A 25,762-nucleotide genomic window follows, 5' to 3' on the forward strand; every position below is an offset into this window, starting at 1 on the left:
GCTAAAGAATCATCATCATTAAGGAGAAGTAATTTGGGACAACAGGGAATATGTTTTTGTAATACTTTAGATAGATAATTAGTTATCTGTTCCCAGAAACTTTTAACTGTGGGGCATTCCCACATCATATGTGTAAAAGTACCAGTAGTATTTAGAGAACAAAGTGTACAGTTTGGTGACATAGCACGTCTCATTCTATAAGCTTTCTGGGGGGTTAAATATGTTTTATGGACAAAATTGAAATGAATCTGCTGATGATTTGGGTTTCGTGATGCCATAGTAACATTTCCCCAAACTCTGGTCCAATTGATAGAGTGATGGTGTTCTAATCCCAATTCTGTGCTCCACGATTGGATAACAGGTATTAACGAAGTACATCTTTGTGATAGATCTTTATAAATTATAGAGACTTGTCCTTTGGAGAGACCTGCAGTTTTTTTAGAGAAAGTAATTAACGGGTGAGTAGTTGGTTTGGTCCATGGAACTCCATAGGCTCGCATAGCCGAGCGGAGCTGTAAATATAAAAAAAAAGGAGGTGCCAGGTAAGTTATATGACTCTTTCAGATCTGAGAATGTTCTTAGACCATTGTCCTCCATAACATCGCCAAGTACATGAATGCCACAGTTGGACCATGATTGAGCTACAAAACTGCGGCCTCCGCTAAGCAAAAACGGGTTATGAAATAAGGGAGTCTGTTCATGCCACTTAGTATCCCAATTAAGTAACTTTTCATATTTGCGCCATAAAGATATGGCATGCGCTATTATCGGACCATAACGTAATCTACATTGCTTTAGTGAAATATCTGTAAAGACAATGTCTTGTAAACGAATCGGCGCCACAATATGTTTTTCAATATTAAGCCAGGGGGCCTCAGAATTTAAATTAAACCAACTCAACAGAGGACGAAATGATAACGCTTGAAAATATAACTTAAAATTTGGCACAGTTAAACCACCAGATTGCCGCTCATTTTGTAAGGTAGTAAGTTTAACCCGAGCTCGCTTGCCTCGCCATATACATTTTGAGACTGCTCTATGTAAATTTTCCCAATGAGCAACAGGTGGGGCAATAGGAATCATGGAACTACAGAAGTTTACTCGAGGTAATATGTTCATTTTGATAATAGAGACTCTTCCGGAAAGGGAGACAGGTATATTACACCATCGATTGAGATCATTTATGATTGACCTAATGGTTCTATTGTAGTTTACGGACACAATTTTTTCAATTGAAGGAAATATATCAATACCAAGATATTTAAATTGTGTTACAACCGGGATCTCATGGTCAAGCACAGAGTTAGGAGTGGTTCTTAGGTACATTAGTGCTGATTTGGTCCAGTTTATTTTATAACTTGAAATTGAACTGAATTTTTCAAAGATTTTCAGGAGGCTTGAGAGAGACTGAGATACATTCTCCATATAAAACAAGGACATTTTTGTCATTTCTTAGACAATAAGATTTCTGTTTACGTTCCCCTAAATGCATAGTGTCCACACTCCCTGTCTCAGGGCTATTTGCCCTCAATGTATTACATGAAGACATACCGTCGTGAGACATGTCCAAGTGTCATTTAGTTGTTTGTTTGATATTCACAAGGGCAAACACATCCAATCCAATCCAATCCACTTTATTTATAGAGCACATTTAAAAACACAACAACGTTGACCAAAGTGCCGTACAAGTCCCACAACATAAAATGAAAAGATAAAAAGATAAAAGCACACAATAAAAACATACAATGTCATGTAAAAAAAAAGGCAGCTGGTCTCTCAAACTGTTTAAAAACCAAAAGCCAAAGCAAATAAACGAGTTTTGAGAGACGTGATTTAAACACCTGCAGAGTGGGGGGGGGGCTGCCTAACATATCATAACATAAAGAAAAGGACAACCGAGGTCAAGTTCATTCAGAAATGCAGCACTTGTGTAACTTTCATTGAAGAAGGCAACAAAAAGGTTTTTACTGGATCTTTACTGTTGTTGCGATACTGGTCTCACGTTCTTCTCCCTCCATCCTGCATGGACCCAGGAGGCGTACTCCGTGGCCAGGCAGTTCAACCTCATCCCCCCGGTGTGTGAGCAGGCCGAGTACCACTTCTTCCAGAGGGACAAGGTGGAGGCCCAGCTGCCAGAGCTCTACCACAAGATAGGCAAGTGTCCTCTGCTCGGCCAGGATAGTTCAGGCTTAACCCTTTCACTACCACACTGCCAAAGGGTTAACCCTTTCACTGTGACAATACGGAAGGTTAACCATTTCACTGCCACACATGACAAAGGGTTAACCCTTTCACTGTGACAATACAGAAGGTCAACCCTTTCACTGCCACACGACAAAGGGTTAACCCTTTCACTGTGATGATACAGAAGGTTAACCCTTTCACTGCCACACACCAAAGGGTTAACCCTTTCACTGTGACAATACAGAAGGTTAACCCGTTCACTGCCACACACGACAAAGGGTTAACCCTTTCGCTACCACAGTACAGAAGGTTAACCATTTCACTGTCACACGGCAAAGGGTTAACCCTTTCACTGCCACATGACAAATGGTTAACCCTTTCACTGCCACACAACAAAGGGTTAACCCTTTCACTGTGACAATACAGAAGGTTAACCCTTTCACTGCCACACGACAAAGGGTTAACCCTTTTACTGTGACAATACAGAAGGTCAACCCTTTCACTGCCACACAACAAAGGGTTAACCCTTTCACTGCCACACAACAAAGGGTTAACCCTTTCACTGTGACAATGCAGAAGGTTAACCATTTCACTGTCACACACAACAAAGGGTTAACCCTTTCACTACCACACTGCCAAAGGGTTAACCCTTTTACTGTGACAATACAGAAGGTCAACCCTTTCACTGCCACACAACAAAGGGTTAACCCTTTCACTGCCACACGACAAAGGGTTAACCCTTTCACTGTGACAATGCAGAAGGTTAACCATTTCACTGTCACACACGACAAAGGGTTAACCCTTTCACTACCACACTGCCAAAGGGTTAACCCTTTCACTGTGACAATACAGAAGGTTAACCCTTTCACTGCCACACATGACAAAGGGTTAACCCTTTCACTGTGACGATACAGAAGGTTAACACTTTCACCGCCACACGACAAATGGTTAACCCTTTCACCGCCACATGACAAAGGGTCAACCCTTTCACTACCACACTGCCAAAGGGTTAACCCTTTCACTACCACACTGCCAAAGGGTTAACCCTTTCACTGTGATGATACAGAAGGTCATCCCTTTTACTGCCACACGACAAAGGGTTAACCCATTCACTGTGACAATACAGAAGGTTAACCCTTTCACTGCCACACAACAAAGGGTTAACCATTTCACTGTGACAATACAAATGGTTAACCCTTTCACCGCCACACGACAAAGGGTTAACCCTTTCACTGCCACACGACAAAGGGTTAACCCTTTCACTGTGACGATACAGAAGGTCAACCCTTTCACTACCACACTGCCAAAGGGTTAACCCTTTCACTACCACACTGCCAAAGGGTTAACCCTTTCACTGTGATGATACAGAAGGTCATCCCTTTTACTGCCACACGACAAAGGGTTAACCCTTTCACTGTGACAATACAGAAGGTTAACCCTTTCACTGCCACACAACAAAGGGTTAACCATTTCACTGTGACAATACAGAAGGTTAATCCTTTCACTGCCACACACGACAAAGGGTTAACCCTTTCGCTACCACAGTACAGAAGGTTAACCCTTTCACTCCCACATGACAAAGGGTTAACCCTTTCGCTACCACACTACAGAAGGTTAACCCTTTCACTGCCAAACGACAAAGGGTTAACCCTTTCACTGTGACAATACGGAAGGTTGACCCTTTCGCTGCCACACGACAAAGGGTTAACCCTTTCGCTACCACACTACAGAAGGTCAACCCTTTCGCTACCACACTACAGACGGTAGCGAAAGGGTTGACCTTCTGTAGCGCGGCAGTGAAAGGGTTAAATGAAACCGTTGAATGGACACAGGCCTTTATACATGTGATGCACCCTGCTTGCCCTGTGCTGAGCCGCCCTGTGACCTGTGACCTGTGACCTGTGCCCTCCCTCCCTCCAGGTGTGGGCGTGGTCTCCTGGTCCCCTCTGGCCTGTGGCATCATCACCGGGAAGTACGAGAACGGCGTTCCGGAATCTTCCAGGGCCTCAATGAAGGTAAACGTGTGAAAATAATCATATCTTTTCCGGTGTGATATTTGACTCCCTCCCTCCGAACACCCGTAGTGCTACATCCCTGCACTCCTTCAAATCCCAACTCAAAACCCACCTCTTCACCAAATATGTAAATGTCTCTGCCTTATTTGCCTTATTGTCTTTTCTTTCTTTTCTTTCCTTTTGATTTTGTTTGTTACGTTGTTCCCTGATCCCTTTCCCCTAGCTGCCCCCTCCTGTTAAGCGCCTTGGGTCTCCTGAAAGGCGCTATATACATTTAAGATATTATTATTATTATTATTATTATTATTATTATTATTATTATTATTATTATTATTATTATTATTATTATTACTGTGTGGTGGAACCGGAGAGGTTAATTATGCGCGTGGTTCAAATCTTCATGGTTGATGCATGTCGGTTAGGAGTTCAGTAGAGGTCTTGACTTTCTCTGGCCAGGAGACAAAATGTGCTGTGTGTCCTCCCCTCATTCTGTTGGTTTCTCTTTTAAGATATTTGGGAGAAAGGGGAGGCGGGGGAGGGATGACCAGGTGAGGGGAGAGGAAAGGAGGAACAGGGGGGGGGGGGGGGGGGGGGGTGAACAAAAGGCCTTGAAAAGAACTTCCACAATTGCACTCACTTGCATAATATGGGATAATTGGCGACGACGATGGTATATAATGACTTGTCTACCGACTTGTCTAATTTATCATGAATTGAAAATGGGGGACCCTGATGTAAACAAGACGAAAGTCTTTCTGGTCTGCGTCCCCTTAACAATTGTGTGTATTGAGCCGTACTGTATTGTACCCATTCTGCAATCTGTTAATACCATTTTCAATCAATCAATCAATCAATCAATCAATCAATCAATCAATCAATCAATCAATGCCACTGTTCTCTATGCTGCAGCCATACCAGTGGTTGAAGGAGAAGATCGTCAGCGAGGACGGGAGGAAGCAACAGGCCAAGCTGAAGGACCTAGCTCACATCGCAGAGAAGCTGAGCTGTACTCTGCCACAGCTGGCCATAGGTAAGGGACCCGCACCTTTAGAGAGCGAACACCGGGCCATCAAGACATCAGTATTCGTGTGAATCTGTGATGCACCGACATGTTTTTTTTTTTTTTTTTTTGAGGCTGGTATGATGTGATTTTTACCAACCCATTATTGGCTGACACAGACGCAGATACCAATAGAAACTAGAGCTTCTAAATCTCTTTCTTTTATAACGTTGAGGCGTATTTGCCTCTGTACACTCTCCCCTAAACATACTGTGTAGTGCGCAGGGGTGTAAAAAGTACCCAGAAATGATACTTAAGTGAAAGTATGGGTACCGTCTCAAAATCGTACTCAAGTAAAAGTCAGAGTATCTGGCTAGAAACACACTTCAGTAAAAGTAAAAAAGTTTCTACTTTTAAATGTACTTAAGTACTAAAAAGTAAAAGTACAAACTTTTTTCTGACTGTCTATTCTTCTGATAGCAGGTGTTTAATCAAAGATCCCCGCTTTCTAGTCTTGCACAAGGACCAATCAGCATGGGTGTGGGCGGGTTCATTTTCCATTGATGGGGATTTGATTGGCTGTTTTTAAATAAAGCGCGGCCGCAGGATTAATAACGTTAACGTTAGTTCGGCCAGAGAAACAAATATACAAATAAAACCTGCGAGATTTGTACTTTGTAGGTCTGCATTTTAAATGTAAGGAGTAAAAAGTATGTTTTTTTTCCTCTGAAATGTAATTGAGTAAAAGTATACAAACCTAATAATACTTGAGTAAAGTACAAATCCCCCAAAACAGTACTTAAGTATTGTAACGAAGTACAATTACTCAAGTACTTTACACCCCTGAGTGTCGCTGATGCTCGTGTTGTTCACGTGGCACGTCACACTGCCAGTAAATAGGTAATAAAAAGGCCAATTCTACCGTCAAGGTCCAACTAATTCTAATTGCGCTTTTTAATAAAAGCCTGAATTGACTGATGATACCCGTAGTCTGCTGAATCCAATACATCGGTGTATAATATCCCTGATGGGAATGAATGCCTCGTCTTTGAACCTTCAAAACAAACCTTTGGCGATCAGCTGCAGATCCAGATTGGGGCGAAAATACCCAGCATCAGATAAAACAGTGGTTCTCAAACTACGGGTCGCGACCCAAATAGGGGTCGCGGGTAGTATTGCGCATTGGCAAGTAAAACAAATAATTAAAAAATAATAATAATAATTTAATGTTCTGGCAACATATTCTGGCTAAATATGCCTCATTTTATAAATGTGTATTTATTTTGATATTCCTTAATTCCACGTTGAAATGACGCGATATGTGTGGGTCCCCAAAGAAAATCCAAAATAAAATGGGGTCGCGGTATAAAAAAGTTTGAGAACCGATAGAAGGACACTGACTGTAAAAAGCCGATAAGACTCTGTGAGTCAAGTTCCGGATATCCTTCAAACTCCTGCTCCTCACCTACAAGTCCCTCCATGCCCTCGCCCCCCGATACCTGTCTGATCTTCCTCCACCAGCACACTCCATCCCGGAACCTACTATCCTCTGATCTGGGTCTCCTCTCCATCCCTCGCACCAGGTTGCAGACTTTCAGTGACAGAGCCTTCAGCGTGGCGTCCCCTACCCACTGGAACCCCCCCCCCCCTGAAATTCGCAACGCCCCAACCCTGGACACCTTCAAAACTGCTCTCCCCATTCGTTAGTTTAGATTAGATTAGGTTTCATTATCCCTTACCTGCCCTCACCACCCCCCCCCCCCTTTTTCCCCCTATTTTATTTCCCCAGCCCTCTTGATTGTGAAGCGACCTTGGGTTTCCTGAAAGGCGCTACAGAAATTTGATTTATTATTATTATTATTAGTGATGCACGATATATCGGCCGCCGATATAATATCGGCCGATATGGCCGCTTTTTTACACATCGGTACCGGTCCGATATCAAGATAGGGACGATATGGGCAGATTAAATTTTGTTTTTACATGTTTTGGCCTTAAATAGTCATTTCTGAAAATAAGTTACAAAAGTTAAAAAAAAATATGCGTTTTGGAAAATAGCTCTGTATTTGATTATCATAAAAAAGTGTTTTCTATACAGCGATATCGACATCGGTAAATATCGGTATCGGCCAGAACAGCAATATTAATATCGGTATCGGCCACCATTTTCACATCGGTGCATCACTAATTATTATTATTATTATTATTATTATTATTATTATTATTATTATTATTATTATTATTATTATTATTATTATTATTATTATAAGACTCTCTGTGATCTCTTCCTCCCTTTCTGTAGCCTGGTGTCTGAGGAACGAGGGAGTGAGCTCCGTGCTGCTGGGCTCCTCCAACCCCACCCAGCTGACTGAGAACCTGGGGGCCATACAGGTACTGACCCCACCCAGCTGACTGAGAACCTGGGGGCCATACAGGTACTGACCCCACCCAGCTCCCTGAGAACCTGGGGGCCATACAGGTACTGACCCCACCCAGCTGACTGAGAACCTGGGGGCCATACAGGTACTGACCCCACCCAGCTGACTGAGAACCTGGGGGCCATACAGGTACTGACCCCACCCAGCTCACTGAGAACCTGGGGGCCATACAGGTACTGACCCCACCCAGCTCACTGAGAACCTGGGGGCCATACAGGTACTGACCCCACCCAGCTGACTGAGAACCTGGGGGCCATACAGGTACTGACCCCACCCAGCTCACTGAGAACCTGGGGGCCATACAGGTACTGACCCCACCCAGCTCACTGAGAACCTGGGGGCCATACAGGTACTGACCCCACCCAGCTGACTGAGAACCTGGGGGCCATACAGGTACTGACCCCACCCAGCTGACTGAGAACCTGGGGGCCATACAGGTACTGACCCCACCCAGCTCACTGAGAACCTGGGGGCCATACAGGTACTGACCCCACCCAGCTCCCTGAGAACCTGGGGGCCATACAGGTACTGACCCCACCCAGCTCACTGAGAACCTGGGGGCCATACAGGTACTGACCCCACCCAGCTCCCTGAGAACCTGGGGGCCATACAGGTACTGACCCCACCCAGCTCCCTGAGAACCTGGGGGCCATACAGGTACTGACCCCACCCAGCTCCCTGAGAACCTGGGGGCCATACAGGTACTGACCCCACCCAGCTCCCTGAGAACCTGGGGGCCATACAGGTACTGACCCCACCCAGCTCACTGAGAACCTGGGGGCCATACAGGTACTGACCCCACCCAGCTCCCTGAGAACCTGGGGGCCATACAGGTACACAGAGCCCCCCCCCCCCCCCCCCCCCCCCCGCGGACACAGCTGGATAACCAGCTGGATTTGTTGTTCCTCTCCGGGATATTATTGACCTGTATTCAATATTCTGGATATTTTTACTGGATGTTTTATATTAGAATGTAACATAGGACATTTTATATTAGTATATTTTATATTGATTGATTGATTGATTGAAAACTTTATTTAACAGATTGCAGAATGGGTACAGTACAGTACAGCTGAGCTCAATACACACAATTGTTAAGGGGATGCAGACCAGAGAAAGACTTTCGTCTTGTTTCAGGTCACTCAAAATGGCCGCAGTGTGAGAGGTCGTGTCTCAATTGCTCGTCTGTTTGTCGCAGTTTGTAGCCGATAATACTGCTAATTTGATCCACTTTAATTAGTTTGAGCAGTTTAAACATTTCAGTTTCATTGCGGTGGTTTTTTTTCCTCGTTTATTCGTGAAAATGACAACTATTACACTGCAAAGTTTGATGGACGCCATCGAGAAGAGCAAGACTGAAACGCTTCAAACGCTGAGACACATTGACTCAAAAGTGGATACAGTTCAGGCTGGCTTGACTAATATTCAGAACTCCCTGGAGATGTTGGGAGGTCAAGTCGAGTTAATTGAGGAGAGAGTCGGCAAGAACGAGAGTAATGTCGATAATCTACTTGTTCGGGTGAAAGTTCTAGAGGAACACAATGCTTACCTACGTGAGAAGACTGATGACCTGGAGAATCGGAGTCGTCAACTGAATCTTCGTGTCGTCGGAATCCCTGAGTCTGCTGAAGGCACCGATGTGATTGGGTTCATGTCCAAAATAATTCCATCGCTCCTGGGTCCGGATAACTTCCCCACCGCTCCAATCATTGAAAGAGCCCATCGCTCACCGACAAATCGTCAGAACGAGCGTGGCACGCCTAGGCCCATCATCATAAAGTTGCTCTACTTCCAGGACAAGGTGAAAATCCTTCGACTTGCCAGAGAGAGTAAGAGAGTGGAATTCAACGGGTCTCGTGTCTACTTCAACCCAGACCTCAGCGCAGACTTGGCGAGGCGTCACAAGAGCTTCGCCACCATCAAACGCAAGCTCCACGAACGTAAGATCAAGTACTTTGTTCGCTATCCATGTACATTGTGTGTCACCATTGATGGCAAAGAAGAAAGATTTAACTGTCCCAAGCTTGCTGAAAATGCCTTGATATCTTTACCGAACTCTCCAGAAGATATGTGGTACGAATGATGATGTTTATGACTGAGATAGTGCTCGGTAACTCTTCTTATGGTCCGAGCCGGCGTATTAATTAATTGGCCGTGCCCTCTCTTCTTCTTAATTCTCCTTTGTTCCTTCATATGAAGTGATGCCTCTGCATTATGAGTTTTGTTCTATTTGTGCCATGTTTATGATTTGGAAATATGTGCTCAATGTTAGCGTGAGCCTACTACATGGCTTCATTAATGGTACATGCTGTTGTGTTTACATTCTGAATGTCGTAGCGTAAATGCGTCACTTCCGGTAGCGCCTACGTGCGTACGTCACGTTAATACCGTGACTAATTCATAGTAGAGATTTATCAGAATGAAAGATTTAAAGTCTTTGATGCCGCCTGTAAATATCAGTGTAACTGAGGGGTACAATTCCCTGACTGTATTGAATAAGTATGGTATCATTAAACCACTACTGACTTATGTACATTACTACTGGCCATACAGTACACAGGTATATGAGATGAACACATCCACAATAACACGGCTTCACACAAATACTCATTTAGAAGAATATTTATTAGCAGCACGAAGATTATCTTACATTACTTTACTTATCAAGATTGAGAATTGCGCTTGTAAGGCGAAGAATGTGCATGAATAGGTCAAGAGCGTAAGTCCATGAGCATATTACGCAGGAGATAATTAATACCACCTGTATCATAAGAATTATATATATGGTACACTAGTAGGGCAGCTGGAGATACTAATAAGGTCCCTCCGGTTGTAGGCCAGCAGGGGAGAGGATTTGTCGGTAACGAAAGTCTGGGTCAACGATGAATAAGGAGACTCCAGGTACAGGAGACAGTGCAATAATCTCTTGATCCGCAGACGAACAACAGCTATTCTCCGGTATGCAGTGCCGCATGGAAGAAAGCTAGCCAGCCTCAGGCGTCCTAGAGGCGGGCTCGACGTTGCTCCTCACAGGGTAAATCCCACACAATTGTGGGTGTAGACAATTCTCCGCTCCAGCAGCTACAGGACCAAAGCAAATATAATCCAGCCGAAAAGGGCTCTGTAGTCGCCGGTGTAGGTTATCCAGTGTACATATCCACACGGTTCTCGTCTAGGGCTCCTCGGATGACGGCACCAGGTTAAGCCGCCCAGCCTGGATAAGCACACTAGCTCGGTACGAGGAAGCGTTGGTAATGCTGGTCACTGTAGAACGGTAGCCGCACGATACACTATACATAATAGACTATTACTTAAATAATAGAATAGGTTGAACTCGACGATACAGCGTTAAACTCTGACACTTCAGCTATCGATTCGCACGCGGTCTCAAGGCTCTATTTCGGGGCAAAACGGGCCCACTTCACAGCACGTTGTATCGTGGTGTGAGGCTTCAACTTATTGGTTAACATACTGCTGTATTCACCTGCGCCGTATTTATACGTTAGGTGAACAATCTAGTACCAGCCTTATTTCTGTCTCGTATTCTTGCGCAGAGCCGGTCATGTCCAGGCATGTCTTTGGCGGTGACTTTGAACTAGACATTGGGGGTATGGCCGTGGCGCCTAGGGGATCGCTGTCCAATAGGAGAACGAATATTATGGTCTGGCCTGTACTAGGTAAAGGGATATTCCGTGTATATGTACAAAGAATATACAAGGGATATCAGACGATATACAAATACTATACAATATATCTCAAGTAATAAATATATATATTCGGTTTAATCTGATCCTTCGTAACAGCCGCCTCCTAATTAGTCCGCACCTAATTAGATAAGCAGAGACAGATTAACCGCACTGTCCACTACTCAATGTCCGTTGTGAGGGTAGGGCAGTTCACAAAGTCAGGGGGTCATGGTCGTCATCAAGAGAGTCGGGGAGCCTTGGCAACTCTATCAGCCTCGCCACGGGTCGGGTGTATGTCCGCCCTTGGACGAGCACTTCTGCCGCTCTGACCTTTCCGTCGGCACCAGTGATCACTTTGCTTACGCGGCCGGCCGGCCACATAGCTCGGGGTAGTGACTGGTCGATAATCATGACGACTGTGCCTTCCGTCAAATTGTCTCTTTCTTTCACCCATTTCTGGCGGGTCTGTAGAGACGGTAGATAGTGGAGGAGGAAACTGTTCCAAAACTTGTCAGCCAATACTTGACTGTACCTCCACATTCTTCGGCCGTTCGCTTCTTCAGGTCTGTACACTGTCTGTGGGAGCGCGGGGTCCAGCCGCACCATCAAGAGAGTGTTGGGGGTGACTGGGTCGACATCTGCTACATCACTTGAGACGTAACCGAGGGGCTTTGAGTTCAATACTCCCTCGATCTCCGTGAGGACTGTCGTGAGGACTGTCGTGAGGACTTCTTCCGCCACGGTCTGGGCCCCAAGCACGGCGTACAGGGCTGTCTTTATTGAACGTACTTCTCGTTCCCAAGTTCCACCGAAGTGAGGTGCATTCGGGGGGTTAAACTGGAAATCAATCTGAGAGGGAGCGAGGTGGGTCTTGAGTTCTGGGCCCATAGCTTGGAAGCTCTCTCTCAGCTCTCTTTCTCCGCCTTTGAAGTTTGTCCCGTGATCAGACAATAATATAGACGGTTTTCCTTTCCGCGATGTGAATCTCCGGAAGGCCATAAGGAATGAGTCCGTACTCATGGTTGGAAGGAGTTCTATGTGTATCGCTCGGGTGGTCATGCATTTGAATACAATACCCCACCGCTTCTCCGTCCCTCTTCCTTTCTTTACATACAGCGGGCCGAAACAGTCCATACCGGTGGAGTGAAAGGGCTTGTCGCCGAGTCGGAGGCGACAGGGGGGTAGGTCAGCCATCCTGGGTATACTGGGCTGTGCTCGCCACTTGCGACAGTCTAGACAAGTCCGCTGGAAGCGTCGTACTGCTTCTCTTCCTTGCAGTATCCAATAGCGACGTCTGATCTCCGCGAAGACTCTCTCTGCCCCGGCGTGGTGCACGTCCTCGTCGTATTTCTTTATGATGAGCTCTGTGACCTTGTGTCAGCTGTTTAAGACTATCGGGTACTTGACGTCATCCGTTAAGTCTGGGGCTCTCCTCAGACGACCACCCACTCTGATGAGATTATGGGCATCGCTCTCAGGGGCCAAGTGGAGCAGTCTGCTGTCTGATGGGACTGGCTTTGATCCCTGCAGACAGTCTAGCTCGTCGGGGAACGAGTCTCTTTGGGCTCGCTGTAGCAGAAGGAGTTCTGCTTCTTCGTAGTTAGCTGGAGTAATGTCAGTAGTGGACAGAACCTCTGGGTGGTGCCACAGGAATGTCTTTAACTGCGCACTCTCAAGGGTGGGGCAGTCGTCTATGTTGGGATCTGTGGGGACGAGTGTGTGTGTCAACCCACAGAACATAGATTTCTTCTTCTCTGCCTCCTCTTCACTCGCCTCCCGTGGGGTGGGTGTAGGCCACTCTTCTTCCGGGAGCTTGAGGAACTCGGGACCGTCACTATAGAGATTGTGACGGGTGAGGTCATCCAGGGACATTCCCCGTGTGATGACGTCAGCTGGGTTCTGTTTTGTGTCCACATACCTCCAGCATGCTGCTTCTGTTAAATCTTGGATCTCTGTGATTCTGACTCCCACGAAGACCTTGTATCTGCACGAATCGGACTGGATCCATGTGAGTACGGTCATGGAGTCTGACCACAGGATTGTTCTTTGCACCGGGATGGTGAGTTCACGTTGGATTAACGTGGCGAGTTGCGCTCCTGCTAGGGCTGCGCAGAGCTCTAGACGCGGGATAGATTGTTGCTTGCGGGGGGCTATTCTTGAGCGAGCCAGGATGAAGGCAGTATGTATTTCTCCTCCCTCCTCTTGTGCCCGCAAGTAGGCCACCGAACCGTAGGCTACTTCGGAGGCGTCGCTGAAGACGTGCAGGTCTATCTGACACGTCTCCAGCCTCACTGTGGGTGGGAAGTAGCTGCGGCGTATGTTGACACCTGGGAGCGAGCTGAGTTCTGTCTCCCACTCTCTCCATGTGGAGGCAAGGTGTTCGGGTATGGGATCGTCCCAGCCCTGGTCCTTGTCCCATAGCGCTCGCACAATCATCTTTGCCCTGGTGGTGTAAGGTAGAATACATCCCAACGGGTCATATTGTCTGGCGAGTGTTCTGTATACACTCTGTCTTGTGGTCGGTAGTGAAGTCGACCTTCCCTGCTCCTTGGTCAGGGGTGTGTGTTTATAATGGAGCGAGTCTGTTTTGAAGCGCCAGACTAGTCCTAATGTCATTTCTTGGGCTTCTCCTGGGATGGTCGCCATCCAGGTCTCGCTGCTTGCTGCCTTGTCCTCTGGGGAGAGGCTGCGCAATACTTGAGGGTCGCTGCTGGCCCACTGCCGGAGATCAAAGCCGCCTTTGATCAGGGAGGCGCGGAGCTTGAGTAGGAGGGCCTCGGCTTCTTCTGGCGTCGAGACGCTTTGCAGACAGTTGTCCACGTAGAAACTATTTCCTACACTTTGTCGGACCTCTTCATCAGCTGCTGGGTCTTCTGCGACGTGTTTTTGCAGTGCGAACGTAGCACAGCATGGGCTGCATGTGGTTCCGAAAGGGAGGACTTCCCATTGATAGATGGTTGCTCATCCCCGATCCTCTCTCTCCATAAGAACCGCAGCAGGGGCTTGTCCTCTTCCACTAGTCGCACCTGCAGGAACATCCCTTTGATGTCGCCGCTGATGGCCACCTTGTTCTGGCGGAAACGTAGCAACACGCCTAGTAGAGAGGGGCCGAGTGTTGGGCCGGGCAAGAGCTCTTTATTCAGATTTTGTGATCCGATCTGGTAGCTGCAGTTAAACACAATACGATCCTTGCCGTTGTGGTGGACTTTGTGGTGCGGCACGTACCATGATTCGGTCGTCTGATCGACCTCTTTAATGTCAATTCTCTTTATGTGTCCCGCTGTGATTAGCTTGTTAATCTCAGCGCGGTACACAGTAGCTTGAGCGGGGTGTCTGGCTAGGCGCCGCTCTGTGTTCGATAGATACCGCTCCGTCGCTTCTTTTGGGGCGTGGAAGGTAGGCATACCCTCTCGCCTCAGGAGTGGAGTTGCGTATCTCATCACTCCGTTGACTTTGACTCTCTTTGTCCCCTGCTCGAGGAGGGCTATAGCATAAATGTCTTCCTTGGAACGAATGTGTTTCTTTTCGTTCTTAAAGGGCATTGTCTCTAGTGTCCATAGCCTCTCAACGTGCTGTAGGAGGGTGGTGTCTTCTTCTGTCACTCTGGAGTGGAGGCAGCGAGTGGCTGCTGTTCGGTTGGGAGACCTGGAGAGGGGGCCTTGTAGTGTCCATCCTAGGCGGGTCTCGACTGCTGCTGGACAGCCTCTGGGCCCAGTGTGGACCCCGTCCATCGGGACGATGAGGTGTGCATGGTCGGATCCTATCAGCAGGGTCGGGGTGGCACCGTCTATGAGCGGTATAGGTAGTTGACGCAGGTGCACGTATTTATCCATCAGCTTGGCGATGGGGTAGGTGTACTGCGACAGGCCTATGTCTTGGCTGGTGAAAGCGTTAGTGATCCTATACCGTCTCTCTGGCTGCCCGCTTGCTTCGATAGTGAAGGAGACGTTCTCACCCTTGATCGTCTTCAGGTCTCTTCTTATAGTCCGAATCGTCATCGTTTCTTCGCTCCCCCGCAGCCCCAGCTGGGCCGCAGCGGACGCGAGGAGAAGGGTCTTCTCTGACCCGTCGTCAAGGACGGCGTAGGTGTCCATGACCTTGTCCTCGTAACTCAGTGTTACGCGGACCACCTTCAAGAGCACCCGGGCGCCCCCGCTGCTGGCGGGGTCAATGTACATAACACTTGCCTTTGTGCTGCTTGAGGGTGCAGGCTTTCTTCTGTTACTGTCATGTAAAACATCCAAGTGGGCTCCGTCACACCGACTACACCTCTTCTTTAAGCGGCACTCGGCTGCCATGTGACTGCGCGCACATCGGTAACAGCGGCGGTTGGACTTTATCCATTGACTCACCTCGTCGGCGGTCATCTTCTTGAACGTGTCACAGTGTGACAGCCAGTGTTCCTTTTCGCAGTACGGGCATACCATCTTCCACTTCTCTTTCATCGAGGGGGTACTGTGGTTCTTGTTGCGCGGTACTGATTCGGCTTGGTGCATGACGGTCACCAGCCTGCGGCCATCGTTTGATCTCCTAGGTCCCTCTCTGGAGCTTGGCGCGCTCCGCACAAACGTATCCAATCGTAGGCTGCTGACTTCTCTCGCCAGGAAGTCGGCTAGGTCTAGGAGGGATGGCTCGGGACCGTTAGGATCACGGTAGTCCCTTTGCCGCCTGAAGCGCTCTTGTCGGGCGGGCGGAAGCTTCTCTAATATTCTCTCAACATTAGAGTTCGTGTACAGTTCGTGCATACCCTTTTCCTTTTGTGCCCCCAGCATCCCTACCAGGGATTGTACCTTGATAGAGAGGTCATCTAGTGAGCGATTGTCTGTGGCTGGGAGTAGACGGTCAATATTCCTTATCTCTTGTATTACGTAGTCCCATATGCGTCCATAACGTTGGTCGAGGGCTACTAGAGCCGCGGTGTATGGGGTAGTAGAGTTGGAATATGCCAGCGCTATATTGTGCGCTCTGGGCACCTTCAGGTGCTTGAGTAGGATAGCATACTTGTACGGTTCATCTGGTACATCGGACATCATTGTCTCTAAGCACATTCGTAGCTCTGTGTACTGTGCTCTGTTCTCGTGTGTGAAGTCCGGGAACGTCGGTGTGCCAAGGTACGATGCCATGGATGGCTGGCACATCGGTGAGCGTTGGGGGAGAGGCCTCCTAGGCGAGTCTCCTCTTACGTGTCGTGGTGGGCTGGTACCTGGCGGGTACCAAGGCCTGTGTACCCAGGTGCTGTTCCTCGGGGCTGGTCGTGCGTCAAGCTCACCCGTGAGTCGAGTCGGGGGTCTGTAGCGCAGAGCCGCGGGGGTAAAGTCTGGGCTGTACTGGACCTCCTGGTCCTGTGGAGTACGATGCTGCTGTTGGGCTTGACTTTCCTCCTCTCCCTCTTCTTCTTCCTCTGCCAGGTCGTCTAGATCCTGTAATCGTCTATTTAGTCTCTCAGCGGCGTAGGCCGGTTCTTCCCTGTTGCTAGGTCTCGCATGGACCAGTCGGGGAGGGGGTTCGGAGAGGTGTATAGGCTCTTTCGGTTGGCCGGGCTCAGGGTCGCTTGATCGGGTAGAGGAAGGGTGCCCTAGACCCTTGTCTTGACGAGGCCCAGGAGCTCCGTGCGGAGGGAGGGGGGGTTGCCCTGGCAATCAGTTGCTCCATTATCTGCGCTTGTAATCGGTCGCGCTCGGCTTCGCGCTTGATGTGAGCGAGGTCGCGCTCTACTTCGCGCTGGGCTTGGGCTGCGTCGCGCTGTGCATTGGCGGCTCCGCGCTGTGCATCGGCGGCGGCGCGCTGGGCTTCGGCGCGGTCTCTTTCCATATTCTCTTCCGTCTGGAGGCGTCTAGTCTCTAGGCGTATGCGGTCATCGTCACTCCTTTGCTGCGCCTGGAAGCGCTCTCGCTCGATCGCAGAGTGTTCGCGTTCACTAAGGGCTTGCGCTTGGAGTTGTGCGTGGAAGCGTTCTCTTTGGTCTGCAGATTGTTCGCGCTCACTTAGTTGTTGAGCCTGCAGGCGGTCTCTTTCCATGGTAGAGTGTTCGCGCTCACTTTGGTGTTGCGCGCGGAGGCGCTCTTGTTCCATGGAAGAATGTTCGCGCTCGCTAAGCGTCTGTGCTTGGAGTCGATCGCGTTCAGTGGAGGCTGCCAGGGTGTCGATAAAGGCCTGCGCCAGCATCTTGTCCGCCTCGCTGGGGGAAGACACTGATGGAGGTGATCGGCTTCTGGCAGTGCTCGTTGGAGATCCGTTCTCCTGTCGCGCTCCGGGGAGGTCCATCTCCTGGGTGCGCGTCTCTTCTGGTGGTGGGTCGGGCTCCGTCCCTGGAGGGCTTTCTTTATCCTGGAGCTCTCCGGGGACTGCCTCGTCGACGTTGGTGGGGGGTAAAGTCATGTCAGGTCCCTCCTGGTCCCCCCCGTGAGCTTGGTCAGTTACGTTAGAACCCACTAGGGTCTCTACTGGCGGGGTCGCCTGGTCGGTAGGGTTTGACATACTTTTACTATCCGCTTTTTCCGCGTTTAACGTCTGTATAAAGCTAGGTAGTAGACTGGTAGCGTAGTCCTCTAGGTAAAGAGGTGGCTGCCGTCTGTGCTCCGGGCGATCTAGCTTAGGAGAACCGTTTGTGGAGTGTTCATCATTGGCCATGTTAATATTAATATTATATTAATATTACGCTAATTACCCTCCGGCTCGAAGGACCAATTGTAACTGAGGGGTACAATTCCCTGACTGTATTGAATAAGTATGGTATCATTAAACCACTACTGACTTATGTACATTACTACTGGCCATACAGTACACAGGTATATGAGATGAACACATCCACAATAACACGGCTTCACACAAATACTCGTTTAGAAGAATATTTATTAGCAGCACGAAGATTATCTTACATTACTTTACTTATCAAGATTGAGAATTGCGCTTGTAAGGCGAAGAATGTGCATGAATAGGTCAAGAGCGTAAGTCCATGAGCATATTACGCAGGAGATAATTAATACCACCTGTATCATAAGAATTATATATATGGTACAATAGTAGGGCAGCTGGAGATACTAATAAGGTCCCTCCGGTTGTAGGCCAGCAGGGGAGAGGATTTGTCGGTCCAAGCGGACCAAGCTTTAAAGAGCGAAGAGCGGATTTCTCGGCCGCGCCGATCCGCTCACGTGGCCTGGTTGGTAGTGTGTTCCATAGTTTTGGGGCATAGTTGGCAAATGCCATACTTCCTATCCTCTTTTGGTTTCTGGGCGTGTCTAGTAAACCTGTAGTGGATGAGGGCAGATAACTAACTAGGGAATTTGCTATTTATTTTGGGCCTTGCTCATTAAGAGCTTTATATGTTAGGAAAAGGACCTTAAAATCAATTCTATGAGTTATTGGAAGCCAGTGCAGAGTGGCCAGGACTGGAGTGATATGTTCTCTTCTCCTTGTATGAGTTAGTAATCGAGCTGCAGAGTTTTGGATAAGCTGAAGCTTCCCAATGGTTGCTTTGGGAAGACCAGTGAACAGTGCATTACAATAGTCAAGCCGACTTGATACAAAAGCATGAATAAGTTTCTCTGCATCCTTTTTATTTACGAAAGGTCTTACTTTCGCTATGTTTCTTAGGTGGAAGAATGACGTTTTCATGGCCTTATTTATATGAGACTTAAAGGTCAGGTCTGAGTCCAAGATGACACCTAGGCTTGTAACCTCAGTCTTTACATAGGATGACAGACTCCCCAGGTTTTCACACAGCACTTCCCTTTTCGCTTTTGGGCCGATCAATAGGATTTCGGTCTTGCTTTCGTTTAATTTTAGGAAGTTATTGTTCATCCACTTGTTTATTGCTAACAGACAATTTGTAATGGACTGTATGGCTGTAGTGTTATTTGGTATTGCGGAGATATATAGTTGTGTATCATCAGCATATCTATGGAAGCATACATTGTGGTCTCGAATGATGTCCCCGAGGGGCAGCATATATAGTGAGAAGAGTAATGGACCAAGGCAGCTTCCTTGTGCAACTCCAAAGCTGCTGTCATGTTCCTCGGATACATTGTCTCCAAGCTTAACATAGAACCTTCTCCCCTTAATGTATGTTATGAGCCAATTTAGTACATGATCGGAAAAGCCAACCAGTCTTTCAAGACGACTGATCAAGATATTATGGTCAATCGTATCGAACGCTGCACTAAGGTCCAATAGGACAAGAATTGAGACTTTGCCAGCATCGGAGTTTAGCCTGAGGTCGCTAACTATTTTGGTAAGGGCAGTTTCAGTGCTGTGATTTGTTCTGAAACCTGATTGTAATTCCTCCATGATGTTATTATCTTTGAGAAAGGAGTTTATTTGTACTGAGACTATCTTTTCTAATATCTTGCTGATAAATGGAAGGTTCGATATTGGCCTATAGCTTTTTAGTTCGTTTACATCTAAGTTTGTTTTCTTTAGTAGTGGTTTTACTACAGCCGTTTTAAATGCATCTGGAAAAGTGCCTGTTTGAAGAGACATATTTATGATTTCAAGGACATGATTTGAGACACTATCGAACACCCGCTTGAGAAATGCTGTTGGTATAGGATCGAGGCAGGAGGTGGCGGAATTACACTCAGAGACAATCTTACAGAGGTCAGGTAATGTAATACATGTGAATTCCCCCATAGTTATCTCAGGTGGGTTTTCACTCACAGCCAGATCTATATCAGCGGTAATGCTTGCTCTAATCAATGATATTTTTTCATTAAAGAAAACTGCGAACTCTTCACATTTTGTGGCTGATTGCTGCGGTATATGGGGGGGTGGTATGTTAATCAGCCGGTCGATGGTGGAAAAAAGTACCCTGGAGTTAAAGTGAGCTGTGAGTTTGAATTTCCTCCATTTTCGCTCGGCTATCCTACATTTTCTCTTGTTATCTTTAACATTGGTTTTATTTAACCATGGAGAGATTCTATCAGTTTTTACCTTTTTAACCTTCAGAGGGGCAACAGTATCTAACACTGTTGACAAGGTGCTGTGGAAGTTTTGCACTTTCTGATTTAAGGAGGATTCACATGATTTCATCATACTAGAGAATTTTGCTTCAGCTCTAGCGTCCAGAAGCCTTCTGTGAACTAGGAATTCGCTTCTGGTCTTGTGTAATATTAGGCTTGTACCATAGAACACACAATAATGGTCAGAAATTGGAATTTGTTTTACTGATACATTCTCAATGTTTAGCCCTGTTGTTATTAGTAGGTCCAGAGTGTTGCCATGTTGGTGGGTGGCCTCGTGAACATGTTGCATCAGTCCAAAACTGTCCAGTAGGTTCAGAAACTCACAACCCCTGGGGTCATCCTTTTTGTTGATATGAATGTTTAGATCTCCATTAAGAATGATTCTATCATACCTGGTAATGCAGATCGATATGAGTTCTGAAAATTCCTGTATGAAGAGTGGCGAGTACCTTGGTGGTCGATACAATGTCACACATATTACTGGCATTTCTGTTTTCAATACAATAGCAAGGTATTCAAATGATAAAAATGTTCCCAGGTCAATATCATTGCACACAAATTGAGTGGAGATGATTGCTGCTATTCCGCCTCCCCTCCCACTCTGTCTGTTTGATTGATAGAATTTAAAATTGGAAGGGCAGGTCTCAATCAGTGTTGCTACACCAGTGATATTGTCTAACCATGTCTCTACTAAAAACATACAATGTACACCATGTTTTACTATGAGTTCATTTATCAGAAATGATTTTTGTTTCAGCGCTCTAATGTTGAACAGTGCTAGTTTTAGCTGTACGGGTTCTGTAGTGGGGTGTGAGATAGTCTGTGGTTGAACACTGATATTGATAAGGTTAGATTTACATATGGGACGTGATAATGAGTAATTGATTAGTCTTTTGGTGATCAGAATCGGGATGACACTCAACGTGTTTTTTTGTAGCTTAGGCTGCTTCTGTATATAGTCTACAGAGCTAGATATGGTTGGTTGTCAGGCCAGTGATGCTACACTTTGTATGACGTTATGTATTAGCACATTTACCCCTGATATGTTTGGATGGATGCCATCGGGTCTGTAATGGTCTTTCCTGGACCAGAGCAGATCAAAGTTATTTATATAGCAAAGTCCTATAGTAGTACAGTAGGTCTGTAGCCATTTGTGCAACCAGAACAGACGGCTAAATCGCTCAGATCCACGACCTATGGATGGAATGGGGCCAGACACAATGCATATTTTACCCAGGCTTTCAATAGTGAGTATTAGTGATTCAAAGTCAGATTGGAGTTTAACGGATTGTCTAGCCATTACGTCATTTGCTCCGATATGAATGATAACGGTGTGGGCGGACGGATATCTGTCGATGATTTCGGGAGTACACTCAAGTAAGTCAGTAACTTTTAAACCGGAAAAACAATACGTAATGCCGTGCGGTATTTGCAAAAACCTGGTGATGGAATCTCCGATGAGTAGGATCTCTGGCTGTTCATGGATGCATTCCCCGTCGTAGATGGCCAGGTTTCTATGGTGAAAAGCCGCAGGAGTAGCGTCTGCATTGTTGGCGGGGTTTGATGGTTGGTCGGGCAGCAGCGCCGTGTGGAGGGGCTCGTTCACAGCGGCATTTCCATCGATGACACTCGCCGTTTGAATGATCATACTGGCATGGGCTGCAGAGCACCGCAGACGAGGACGTTTAAACTTTGGGGAGTCGGACCCATCGCGTGAGTCTGGGGAGTTTGGCGATGCGAGAGCAAACAGGGCAGAGCGCTTTCTGCTCTGGGTTGCAGATATATTTCCATGGTTGAGTCGTGAGCTGGAGAGGGAGCTCGCGTGTCCTGGTAGCTTCGCTTGGAGCCTGGCTAGTAGCTAGGCTAGTAGCTAGCATCGGATAGTCTTTGAGCAAAGCTACATTACTAGCAGCAGGAGACGGAAACGAGGGAGAGCCTAGGAGGCTGGGATCATTACAAAGAGGATTGAATCGGTTTGATAGTTGAGGTGAATCAACGGGATCATATAGAGGAAGGGAGAGCTTCCTTCGGCCCCTCACCACTGTCGCCCAGGAGGGACTACTGGTGCAGCCTGCGTCCGCTTGTTCCATGCTAGCCAGCCTGGACATGAGCTCCGTTTGACGCTTGAGAAGATCCATTACTAGTATCTCGATGGTCTTCAGTTCCGTTCGCATTTCTGCGACATCTGACGTTGGAGCCATTTCCTCGGGGGAGTTTAGCACTGTGAGTACTGTAGCGTGTAGCTGTAGCTATGGCAACAACAAGCTCCGATAGCTTAGGTCACGTCCAGTAAAAAGTCACATAAAACCAATAAATCCAACAGCATAAACGATAAGAGCAAAAGTCACAGAGATCACTGGTTAAAAAATGGTAGAAAGAAAGAAAACAGTCTAAAGTTTGAAAGTTTGGGAGGTCCGCAAAAACACGTCCGTTCAGTAGCAACCGGAAGTGTAGTGGATCCAACCAACTAACACACAATAATCTCTTGATCCGCAGACGAACAACAGCTATTCTCCGGTATGCAGTGCCGCATGGAAGAAAGCTAGCCAGCCTCAGGCGTCCTAGAGGCGGGCTCGACGTTGCTCCTCACAGGGTAAATCCCACACAATTGTGGGTGTAGACGATTCTCCGCTCCATCAGCTACAGGACCAAAGCAAATATAATCCAGCCGAAAAGGGCTCTGTAGTCGCCGGTGTAGGTTATCCAGTGTACATATCCACACGGTTCTCGTCTAGGGCTCCTCGGATGACGGCACCAGGTTAAGCCGCCCAGCCTGGTACGAGGAAGCGTTGGTAATGCTGGTCACTGTAGAACGGTAGCCGCACGATACACTATACATAATAGACTATTACTTAAATAATAGAATAGGTTGAACTCGACGATACAGCGTTAAACTCTGACACTTCAGCTATCGATTCGCACGCGGTCTCAAGGCTCTATTTCGGGGCAAAACGGGCCCACTTCACAGCACGTTGTATCGTGGTGTGAGGCTTCAACTTATTGGTTAACATACTGCTGTATTCACCTGCGCCGTATTTATACGTTAGGTGAACAATCTAGTACCAGCCTTATTTCTGTCTCGTATTCTTGCGCAGAGCCGGTCATGTCCAGGCATGTCTTTGGCGGTGACTTTGAACTAGACATTGGGGGTATGGCCGTGGCGCCTAGGGGATCGCTGTCCAATAGGAGAACGAATATTATGGTCTGGCCTGTACTAGGTAAAGGGATATTCCGTGTATATGTACAAAGAATATACAAGGGATATCAGACGATATACAAATACTATACAATATATCTCAAGTAATAAATATATATATTCGGTTTAATCTGATCCTTCGTAACAATCAGGCTACAAATGTTCTTTTCTTTTTCTTTTTCTTTCTGGCTTCATTAATGTTACATGCTGTTGTGTTTACATTCTGAATGCTGTAGCGTAAATGCGTCACTTCCGGTAGCGCCTACGTGCGTACGTCACGTTAATACCGTGACTAATTCATAGTAGAGATTTATCAGAATGAAAGATTTAAAGTCTTTGATGCCGCCTGTAAATTTCAGGCTACAAACTTTCTTTTCTTTTTCTTTCTCTAAGAATACAGACAGAGCTTTGAGTTTATAGTGAATTCCCATAGACATGCCAGGTACTGCTGGGACATGCTGGGATTTAGTTTTGTGTTATGTATTTATGTTATGTTGTGTGTGTGTACTTGAATGTATGTCGCTCTCCTGCTCCCTGCTCATTATCCATTGTTCCTCCTTGCACAAGATTATATATCCTGTTGTTTTTGTTTCTTTTTTTTCTTCTTTTAATACAACTCTGGTATGATGAATACTTCTAAAGGTTTAAATGTTATTCACCTGAATATAAGGAGTCTGTACCCCAAAATCGATCTACTTAGAGCTTGTCTACAATAATCCCAGTGTAATTACTGTGTCTGAGACATGGTTGCATAGTGCAATCTCTGACAATGAAGTTGAACTTGACAACTATGTTCTGTACAGAGCTGATAGGGGTACTAGAGGTGGAGGAGTGGCTACATATGTCAAATCAAATCTGACATCTGAGCTCCTCAGGCCAAGGGTAAACCCTATAAACTTTGAGTGTCTTTTTATTAAAATTTCTTTTCATGAAAATAAGCAGTTGACCATAGGAAATATTTATAGACCTCCTGATTCTCCCTCTGAATCTACAAATGATATATTATCCACCATTAACTCTTTAGATCGTCCAAATGAAATTATTATCTTGGGTGACTTTAACATCAACTGGCTAGATCGATCATCCAGTAATGCTTGAAACCTATTTGGCAGTGTCAATTTAACTCAACTCATTAGTGAGCCTACTAGAGTTGATACTAGATCCAAGTCCCTGCTAGATTGGATTCTCGTCTCACACCCGGACAGAATTTCAAACTCTGGTGTGTTACCTGATAGTTTCAGCGACCATTCTATCATCTTCTGCACAGGGCACTACAGGGTACTACATGACACTACAGGGTACTACAGGGTACTACAGGGTACTACATGGCACTACAGGGTACTATAGGGTACTACATGGCACTATAGGGTACTACATGGCACTACGGGGTACTACATGGCACTACAGGGTACTACATGTCTGCTCCTTTGCAGCACCACAAACATGGGAACTCTCTAACTCTTCCCCCCCCCCTCTTCCCCCCCCCCCTCCCCCCCCCTCCCCCTTCTCTCTGAGTGCCCGTCTCCTGGCGCTGACTAAGGTGATGGATGCCTCGGGGTCTTGGCCAAGATTGTAGTGACTGCTCTACATGCACCTCCGAGGCCTTGGATCAGTTATTCACCGCCGTCTGTCCGTGGTCCTGTCAACTGATTAACAGTATTAACAGACTGTTAACAGATTAACAGTCAACGCTGTTTCATTGCTGGGTTAAGTACTTCTATTCTATTCACATAATACGCCTACTTCATATATCTACTCCATTCACATATATGCCTACCACTTGTATCTATTGCTATGTCCGCCTACTACAATCTCATGAGCTGTCTAACGCCTGTCCCGTCTCCCTGTCTCCCTATGACTTGCTGTCCTGGAGTGTTGACCGGAGTGTTGGACGTCCCGTGACGAAGGCCGGCAGGTTGCGACCCCCTCTGCGTGCCCCCCTGTCTCCGGAGGTCTCGTAGTGGTGACCGGAGTGCCGGATGTCCCGCGATGATGTCGGGGAGTTCGCGACCCTCTCTGCGCCGCCCCCTATCTCCCTGTCTCCGGCTGTCCCTGAGCAACGACCGGAGTGTTAAATGTCCCTTGACTAAGACGGGGAGGACGTGACCCTCTTTGCGCCGCCCCTGTGCCTCAAATAGATTCGCTATCAGCTCTATCTTTAATCTTTCAAAATGTTCAGTTGCTATTGCTATTAGCTCTATCTTTAATTTTTCAAAATGTACAGTTGCTATTGCATGCACTCATCTGTGTTCCACTACACACATGAGTGCATGCTTACCAACT

The 25,762-nt window shown here is 46.9% G+C and overlaps 1 protein-coding gene across 1 annotated transcript in view; it reads left to right on the forward strand.

Annotated features, from left to right (window-relative positions):
• kcnab1b (potassium voltage-gated channel subfamily A regulatory beta subunit 1b) overlaps window positions 1-25,762 on the forward strand; it is a 134,618-nt gene that overhangs the window by 65,048 nt on the left and 43,808 nt on the right. The window contains exons 6-9 of the mRNA XM_084334077.1: window positions 2,034-2,154; window positions 4,105-4,199; window positions 5,109-5,229; window positions 7,502-7,590. Of these exons, the coding sequence (XP_084190203.1) occupies window positions 2,034-2,154; window positions 4,105-4,199; window positions 5,109-5,229; window positions 7,502-7,590 (426 nt within the window). The remainder of the gene's footprint in view (window positions 1-2,033; window positions 2,155-4,104; window positions 4,200-5,108; window positions 5,230-7,501; window positions 7,591-25,762) is intronic.

The sequence above is a fragment of the Notolepis coatsorum genome (assembly GCF_963971535.1).
Source record: "Notolepis coatsorum genome assembly, chromosome: 17".
Lineage (NCBI taxonomy): Eukaryota > Metazoa > Chordata > Actinopteri > Aulopiformes > Paralepididae > Notolepis > Notolepis coatsorum.